Consider the following 10,000-nt stretch of genomic DNA (forward strand, 5'->3'; position numbering starts at 1 on the left):
ACGATGTTTCCACAAGGCTGCGTTTGTTTTGCCAACGAAACAAAAGATACGATGGGAGAGAGAGAGAGAGAGAGAGAGAGAGAGAGAGAGAGGGAGAGAGACAGAGAGAGAGAGAGAGAGAGAGAGAGAGGACATGTGGGGGAGAGAAAGAGAGAGGGAGAGAGACAGAGAGAGAGAGAGAGAAGACATGTGGGGAAGAGAAAGTGAGAGAGGGAGAGCGAGGGAGGGAGAGAGATAAAAAACCGACAGCGCTAATCCTGTTTGCGCTGGAGGCCAAGTGACCGTCAGCAGCGCAGACACACCGACCTTCTCAGACATCCCACTGCCCAGAGCCAAGGCTACATTACCTCATTGGCCATCACATCACACACACATCACACACACATCACAACACACACAGAGGCAGGCAGAGAAATAAATACATAAATAAATAAAAATGATTAAAGATAAAAGATCTCCTCTTGCAGCAATGAGTAATAAGAGCATTATATGTTTTATATTTCGCTTATGAAATAAGAGTATTATGATTTGGCTCCAGTTGCAGCAATAAGTCTTTTGGCTATAACTACAAACTAAATATGTATACAGCTCTGGAATAGAGACCACTGCCCATTTTTCTGATGTCATCCTATGGTTGCTGAGTGACATTCGAAAGAGTTGATGGTCATATTAAAATTTGCATACATAATTTTGAATATGACCATCAACTCATCGAATGTCTCTCAGCAACCGTAGGATCACATCAGAAAAATGTGCAGTGGTCTCTTATTTTTTTCCAGAGCTGTATATATATATATATACATACACACACACACACACACCACACACATATGCATCCATAATGCTGCACAGTCGGAGGGCCGGCATGCACTCAAGTCGCCCTGCATGAGCAGAGACTGGTGGAAGCGGAGGCCTGCAGGGGCTGTTATCTGCTGCTGACCCCAGTGAGTGGAGAGCAGAGGTGGGCAAGAGCGGCAGCCCTCTCCCCTCTCCCCCCTGGTCGTCTGCGGAGTGTCTGCCAACGGCTCTGGGGCATCATCGCCTCCGTCCACTCGGCCCCTGCGCCATCCATCATCACACACACACACACACACACACAGTGGACGTGCAGACACACAGACATGTGTATGCATGCTGGGTGCAGACAGAGAGACACACACTCACACACACACACACACACACACGGCAAAGGGCATAGACAAGCACACACACACTATTGCTTTTTGCAGCCTTCTGATGCACACACACTCATATGTTGTTTAGAACTATCCAACACACTATGAATATATTCCTCATGCAAACACCCACACACATACATCCAAACAGACACACATACACACACTCACACCCCACACCCACACCCACACCCACACACACACACACACACACACACACACACACACACACACACACCACACACACACACACACACACACACACACACACACACCCACACACACACACACACACACACACACACACTCTAGCACTCCTCTGCTCCTATCAGCCACAGCACTTATGAAAAGCAAAAAAGAAAAGGGAGTTACAGAGAGGGAGATGAGAAAGGGGGATGATATTAAACAGGGGCACAGAGAGAGAGAGAGAGAGAGAGAGAGAGAGAGAGAAAGGTGCTGCTGGGATAGCGGTGAATGGATAACTCAGTGGAGGGGGGTGATTGAGAGATGGGGGGAGGGGCAGACGGAGAGAGAGAAGAAAAAGAGAGAAAAGAGAGAGAGAGAGAGAGACGGAAAGAAAGGAAGACTGATGAAGAGAGACAGCAGCTGGTTGGACTCATAATGAGGCTCTGTGCTCCTGCTGTGTGTGTGAGTGTCATACCACGTGTGTGTGTGTCTGTCTGTGTGTGTGTGTGTGTGTGTGTGTGTGTTTATTTTGGTGTGTCTGGGGGTTGGTATTAGAGATGAGGTAATGGTCATCACTCTCTCTCTCTCTCTTTCTCACACACACACACACAAACACCCCACTGAAGGGTAACAGTACTGTGTTATCCCTGGCTGGACGGTACAGGCCCTCTGTTCTCCTGTGGGCTACTGTACTAAAGGAGGCTCTGACCCCTCCTCTGACCCCTCCCTGCCTCTGCGCTTCGTCTCTCCTGTCAATCAGAGCGGCAGGCTCCTGTCCCGACACCGACAGACATCACAACACCAAAACCACCCATGTGAGCGCTAACCTGGAGCCCAGCAGGACAGCTTCATAAATACTTTATGAACACTCAAAGTCTCTGTGTGTGTGTGCGTGTGGCTGTCAGTGTGTCAACTTCCCATCTGTCATTTTCTCACACCTCTCCCCCCACCACCACCACCACCACCACCTCCACCTCTCCCCCCACCACCACCACCACCACCACCACCACCACCACCACCTCCACCTCTCCCCCCCCACCACCACCACCACCACCACCTCCCACCTCTCCCCCCACCACCACCACCACCCACCACCTCCACCTCCCCCCCACCACCACCACCACCACCACCACCACCACCTCCCCCCCCCCCCACCACCACCACCACCACCACCACCACCTCCACCTCCCCCCCCACCACCACCTCCACCCCCCACCACCACCACCACCACCACCTCTCCCCCCACCTCCACCACCACCTCCACCACCTTTCTCCTCTTTTACTTACACTCTCCCTCTCTCTCCCTCTGCCCCCTCTCTCTCCCTCTGCCCCCTCTCTCCCTCCCTTTCTGGAAGTCCTATTACCCCCCCCACCACTTAACCATCCACTCACACAAACACACACAGACACACGCCATACACCCACACTCCCACCCCACCACCACATCCACCATCCACCCACCCAAGAAAACACACTGCAGTGCGTCCCACCCATGCTGGGATTGGGATTGGATGGGGGAGTCACTAATTACCCCATTAATTGCTCCTCTCCATCTCCCCAGCTGCTGCTGGGGTAAAAGCAAGGGGTGGGGTGGGTGAGATGGAAGGGTGGGGTGGGTCCCATTGATCAGACGGGGGCGGTGGTTATTAGGGGTGACAGGTAGAGGGAGAGAGGGAGCAGAGATGGAGAGATGGAGAGATGGAGAGGGTTGAAAGGATAGGTGGTGAAAGAGAGGATGGTCCCAGGTTGGTGTGTGTGTGTGTATGTGTGTGTCTGTGTGTGTGTCTGTGTAGAGGGGGGTGATGCATGGGGGAGACCAAGCTACTTGTGCACCATAGACACACATACACACACACACACACACACTGTGGTATAAAATTAGCACTATGGTTTGTAGACATCATGATGAGAGAACGAGTTTGAAACTGTAAGGCATGTATTTATATAACCTCAACCATAATCAAGTAATACACTTCAGTAATAATTTCTTGAATTTCCCCTGGGGATAAATAAAGTATCTATCTATCTATCTATCTATCTATCTACACTGAAGTTATTCCTAACTAACTAATTTACTTTTAATGATGTGTGACCTGTGATTTCTGTATAAACCCCTGAACTTTGTGTAAACCTCTGTTGTAACTTGTATTATGGTGAAAAGTTTGTACCCTTGGCAGCAATTAGTGCTGACTTGCAAAGATAAGACCGAACAACAATCCTTTCATAATGCCACCTGTGGGTTCGAAGCTGCCAAATGTTGTGTCAGCATCTAAAGAGGGGTATAAATGTTGGTGTTCAACAATTGTTCGGGAGTGCGATCGACTCAGGCTTTGCGCTATGTAGTCATAAAGGAATTTTGCACAGAACTCTGCCGGACTTTTGCGCTTTCTTTTTGGGATACGTTTTTGACTTCAGCACTTATAATGGTGTATTTTTGTTACCTTGTAGACAAGATATTTGGACTTAATTTATGTCCCGAGTCTGAAAATCTGATACGACAACACACACACACACACACACACACACACACACACACACTAACCTTCATGAGATACCATCAAACAAAAGACCCTCTCCAAAGTAGTCCATGTCTATTTCTCACGGGCCCCCATTACAACCCTGCCACTGTTCCCAATGGCTACTCTGGGAAACGTCTCGTTACATTATAAGCCTCCCCTTCTCCGTAGCCTGCAGAATACACCACCACGGGAGATAAATGGCTGTTTTGTTTCGGCTCGATTGTTTGGTTTGTCCGGCGTGGTGTTTGTTTTGGCATGGCGTGACGCTGTGGCCACATACACTCCTTCCCTCAAGCTGTCCTTGTCATCGAGTAGCCGGTCACTGTTGCCAGAAGCCCACTCGGCCCGCTCTTGTGCTACTCACAGGACAGTGGGGCACTTAGGTGTTGGCAACGTCCCAGCCGCACAGATAGCAGGATGAACGAGACAGATGTGGGAGAGGGGGATAGAGGAGGAACTAGGGAGGGAGGGAGGTATGGAGAGAGACAGAGAAAGTGAAAGAGAAAGACAAAGTGCAAGAGAGGAAAAGGAAGAGTGGGAGGAGAGATATCCCATCTGAGAATGTCAACACTTGATTGACCTTTGACCTTGTGCGAAGTTGCAGGGGTCATGATGGGTCTAAATGTGGTTCCTGGTGGAATTTCACACGTCACAAAACTGGGTGAACACATACACACAAGGTGTCTTACACACACACACACACATAATCTCCCCCATGTGCACTCATACACACACAAACACCAGCTCAGTTCTCTCACACATGTAGAGACCAGCTGACATTGTGTACACCCAACATACACACACACACACACACACACACACACACACACACACACACACAAACCTTCCCGCAGGGTCTCTGTTCGGCTCTGTTTGCCAATGGGTCCTCACAGGGGAGTGCTAGGGGGACCCCGTCGGAGTGTTTAAGCGCTCAGGGGAACCCACGGAGAGAGAGAGAGAGGGAGGGAGGGAGAGAGAGAGAGGGAGAGAGAGGGAGGAGGTTGAGAATGGGCCCATTCTCTACCCTGTCAGACTAATTATGAAAAGCAAGCGGAGGGAGATGGCGCACTCCCTAAGCCTCCCTCCTCTGTGTCCCTACACACTTCCCCAACAAGTGTCTCCCACAGACTTGAACAGAATTACAATACAAGGGGGAGCCAGTGTAGTCTGCACCTCTAGTAATGTCTCTCTCAGGTTTTGGTAGTAGAACCCTGCTGTGTGTGTGTGTGTGTGTGTGTGTGTGTGTGTGTGTGTGTGTGTGTGTGTGTGTGTGCGTGTGTGCGTGCGTGCGTGCGTGCATGCGAATATTCACTGTCATGTCATAATTAGAGACGCAGCTCAGCTATCTATAGCCCCTCTTCCTGTCGCTTGTGCTATCGCTTGTCCACTCTGTCTCCGTATTCCCCCCAGACCCACACTCACTGTAATGCCCCCTCTCATCTGAGCATGCTCACAACTCACATGCCCCTCTCTCTCTGCCTCTTTTCACACTCTCTCTCTCTCTCTCTCATTTGATCTATCCCTCTTTCTCTCTCTCTCTCTCTTCCTCCATATACAGTCTCTCATCCCTCCTCTTGATGACACAGGGGCTTGTGGGTGTCCATTTCCCAAGCTGGCACAGAGACAGCAGCAGTGACCAGTGAGGTCAGCCATATTGAACAGGGCTATTTTCAGCTGCTGTTTCGTAAACACACACACACACACACACACACACACACACACACACACACACACACATACTTGGAGGACGACTGAATCTAATTTGGACGCAAGTCACACATGCACTGGTGGGTATCTTTGTCCTGGCACACCGCTGAGTGGCCGCTTCGCCCCTAGGTGTTTAGTGCTCCCCTGTACGCCTCGAGCCGCTCTCCGGAGGCTTTTGATGGCCTGCTGTCATTGATTTTGGGAGAGTTCTCAGGCCGGTAATGTGCTCGGGTGAATAGGGGATCGGAGTGGAGGAGATCGGTGCTCTCGCTGCTTTTGAGACAGCATGTGTCAGCATGTGTTTTTAAAGTACAAACAGTGTAAACAATCAGGCATTGGGACGCATTGTGATCCGATCACTCAGACCATTTGCGGAGGTTGTCTGAGACGCATCAGACCACATATCCTCTGCAGTGTAAACACTAAGGCGTTCTGATGCGACCCAGACCAGGGAAATTCTAATGACTATGACAAGCGGTCTGCAACGTTACTGGCCGTACACCTTGGATGCGTGTGTGAACAGCGGGGTGTCTCAGCTGACCACTTATGATCGGATCACCCAAGGCGCACTCTAAAAGCGAATGTAAACAGGGCCTGCGGCTGCCCCAGGCCCTGAGCCTTGTCCCCGTGTCTCGGAGTCAGAGGCGGAGCAGTGGAGCGCAACCCTGCACGAGGGGCGTCCTCAGCTTCCTCCCATAACAGGGGGCAGGATGCGTGTGTTTGTTTGAGCTTCTAGGTGTGTTTCTGTGAGCGTGTGTGTGTGTGTGTGTGTGTGTGTGTGTGTGTGTGTGTGTGTGTGTGTGTGTGTGTATGTTAAAAAGTCATAGGCTAGTGTTTTTCAACTTTACGTGTGATCTCTCTCTCTCTAAGTATATATCTGTGTGTGTGTGTGTGTGTGTGTGTGTGTGTGTGTGTGTGTGTGTGTGTGTGTGGGATCTTTGTGGGAGTCTGGATTATCTGCCTCTGGGATCTCAGGAAGAAGGCGTGTAGGGGGGCAGATAAAGACCTGCTTGGCTGCCACTACACACCATATCTCCATTCCATAACAACAGGAAGCCCTCGAGGCAAACAGGCCTCATGCACTGTAATGCTCAAAAAACATACAGATGTGTCCGTGTCTACCTGCCCGCCTTTACACACACACACACACACACACACACACACACACACACACACACACACACACACACACACATACACACACACAAGCTTCATGGGTGACTAAATTTTGTAGCAAGAGGACCAGAAGTAACCCCCTTATAAGAAAGTGTGTGTGTGAGTGTGAGTGTGAGTGTGAGTGTGTCTGTGTCTGTGTCTGTGTCTGTGTCTGTGTCTGTGTCTGTGTCTGTGTGTGTATAGAGATAGGGATTCCTACACTGCTCCCCTCTCTCCTATCTGATCGTGGGATCACTAGCGCCTGCTGTGCGTGGCGAGCGGCAGCAGCTCGTTCCTTCCACACCTGCTCTAGGAGCAGCTGCCCGCTCCTGCCCGCTCCGAGCACCAATCAGCCATCAGCCGCTCCCTCTCTCTCTCTGCTGGACAATCAGCTGCCCCGTGGGGCAAATGGACTGCTCCCTGATTGGATAAGTGTGTATTATTTGGATAAAGTGACCTCCCGCTGCAGCCTGAGGCCCACTTGATGAGTGCGGCATTGTCCATTATCGGCCTCACTAAATTGGGTTTGCGCTTGATTTGTCTGAATGCCTCCTAAATGTTGTGTTGTACGCGCAGTTTTAATGTTTTTTCGTTCTTGGCCCTGGAAGAAAATTTGACCATTCCTCCTCTCTTCTCCTTCTCTCTTCCCCCCTTCCCTCTCTCTCCCTCTCCATCTCTCCATCTTTCTTTCTGTCCGTGTCCTCAGTGTGCTGGGCAGTGAAGGTGACGGTCACCCCTAAAGTGGAGGTGATCCAGGGGGACCCAGTCAAGCTTCCTTGCACCTATGAGACCTCGGAGAAGTCCAAGATGATGGTGGTGGAGTGGCTCATTGTAAGTGCCCAGTTTGTGGTGTTTGTTTATTTGTGTGTGTGAGTGTAAGAGTTTGTGTGTGTTTCATTGTAAGTGCCAAATCGTGGTGTTTGCTTATTTGTGTGTGTGAGTGTAAGAGTTTGTGTCTGTATGTGTAATTTGTTTACATGTCTCTGCCGAAACAGCAGAGGGGACCTGTGTGTGTGTGTGTGTGTGTGTGTGTGTGTGTTTGTGTGTGTGCCTGTGTGTGTGTGTGTGCCTGTGTGTGTGTGTGTGTATTTCTGTGTGTGAGCGTGTGCATGTACGTGTGTGCGTGTGTGTGCGCGTGTGTGTGTGTTGAGTACTGTATACATTGTATGTCCTGTCTTCCCTCAGAAGCATTTTTGTTTATTTGTCTTTTGGAGACAATTTCCTCTCTCCTCTATCCCTCACTCCCTCACTCCCCTCTCTCTCTCTCTCTCCCTCTATCCCTCAGTCCCTCTCTCCCTCTCCCTCAGTCCCTCTCTCCCTCTCTCCTCTCCCTCTATCCCTATCCCTCAGTCCCTCTCTCCCTCACTCCCTCTCTCCCTCTCCCTCTCTCCCTCTATCGCATCCTCATGCTCTCTGCTCTGTGTTCTGTGCTCTCTGTGTTCTGTGCTCTCTGTGTTCTGTGCTCTGTAGTGTTCTGTGCTCTCTGTGTTCTGTGCTCCGTAGTGTTCTGTGCTCTCTGTGTTCTGTGCTCTCTGTGTTCTGTGCTCCGTAGTGTTCTGTGCTCTCTGTGTTCTGTGCTCCATAGTGTTCTGTGCTCCGTAGTGTTCTGTGCTCCGTAGTGTACTGTGCTCCGTAGTGTACTGTGCTCCGTAGTGTTCTGTGCTCCGTAGTGTACTGTGCTCCGTAGTGTACTGTGCTCTGTAGTATTCTGAAACGTGTTGAAATCAGAACCTTGTCTCTATCTCGGCTCCTGTTCCTCCTTCGTTGTAGGAGAATGCGGGTGTGAGGACCCGTCTCGTCTTCCGCTCCGGCGCAGATTCGAAGGTGGACGATGGCACTCCATACACAAACCGGGTCACCATGGGTGTGGACAACTCACTGAACATCGCTGCCGTCGCCGTGAGTGACGAGCGGGCCTTCATCTGCCAGGTCAACGGCGGAGTGATCGGCGTCGCTGAGGCCCGCACCGAACTCCAAGTCTTTTGTGAGTCACACACACGCGCACACACACACACACACACACACACACACACACACATACCAGATACAGCACCCAGTGCAACAGTCCAGTCCACACAGCTCAGCATGTCTAACTAACACATCACCTAACACATCACATCACTAAGACATAAAAAATAGTTACCATGAAGGCTAATGTTAGCAAACACGCGGCCTGTGTTTACATTCACCCTTGTCCTATGCAGCACCAGCACAAGCCTTATACTTATACTGGACACTGGAGATCTAAACTTGATTGAAGTAACATACCCCCTATATGTAACATAACATACCCCCTATATGTAGCATAGTGAGTCTGTGACCTAAGGTGTCCCTCAGTCAGCAACTGCCAGCCGGTTGGTGACCTTATCCCCACCACCGAGCACGGATTAGACATATCAGATGATCATCAGAAATTCTCTCAGAGCACCTTTAATGAGCCCCTAAGCTCTTGCACACATGGTGGTCTCTGCCCGTGTGATTCCACCCGACCCCACCAGGAACAGGGACCTATAGACAGAGGATCCAAAAGGGTGGGGGAGGGGTGCTTGTTTTAATCCTATTTTTCACCCTCCAGCTATATTTATCAAAAAAGTTGCCTGTGGGGGTCAATTAGGAGTGGCTAGATTGCATTTGACACAATTGATTAATAGTGGGATTGCACCTGTCATGTTTAATCGATGTCAGGTCTAATGGCCGAAGGAGGCGTCCAGGGCCCTGGCTGTGATTTATCACCGTGTTAATTATAGTTGACCCCGCCGAGCGAGGACAACTCGCCCTTGGCTGCCGAACTTTCTCCGTCCTCAGATCTGTGTGGAGATATAAATGTTCAGTGGGGCGGAGAGGGGGAGATGCAAGCGTGGAGAGAAGACTTTATCAGTAAGAAAACATGTCCTTGGTTATGGAATGGGGACTGTGTACAGTAAGTATTTCCGCTTGGAAATTCCCCTGGCTCATTCACATTGTGTGATTGACAGTAGGAGAAAGAAAGATACATATATATATATATATATATATAGAGAGAGAGAGAGAGAAAATTTCAAATTATCACTGTGTGTGCTTATCACTGTGTGTGCTTGCATTAGTTTGTTTACACAAATGAAGAAACAACAATGTATATATCATGTTATAACGTTATATAAGAGGGAGAGAGAGAGAGAGAGAGAGAGAGAGAGAGAAGAGAGAGGAAGAGAGAGAGAGGGTCAGGGCTTGCTTGGCTTCAGCCCTGGAGGAGCGAGAAGAGGCCGAGAGCCCCTCTGC

General features: G+C 50.1%; 1 protein-coding gene across 1 annotated transcript in view; it reads left to right on the top strand.

Annotated features, from left to right (window-relative positions):
• bcam (basal cell adhesion molecule (Lutheran blood group)) overlaps positions 1 to 10,000 on the top strand; it is a 56,565-nt gene that overhangs the window by 31,605 nt on the left and 14,960 nt on the right. The window contains 2 exon segments of the mRNA XM_048261141.1: positions 7,449 to 7,573; positions 8,513 to 8,726. Of these exon segments, the coding sequence (XP_048117098.1) occupies positions 7,449 to 7,573; positions 8,513 to 8,726 (339 nt within the window).

The sequence above is a fragment of the Alosa alosa genome, chromosome 13 (genome assembly GCF_017589495.1).
Source record: "Alosa alosa isolate M-15738 ecotype Scorff River chromosome 13, AALO_Geno_1.1, whole genome shotgun sequence".
Taxonomy (NCBI): Eukaryota; Metazoa; Chordata; class Actinopteri; order Clupeiformes; family Clupeidae; genus Alosa; species Alosa alosa.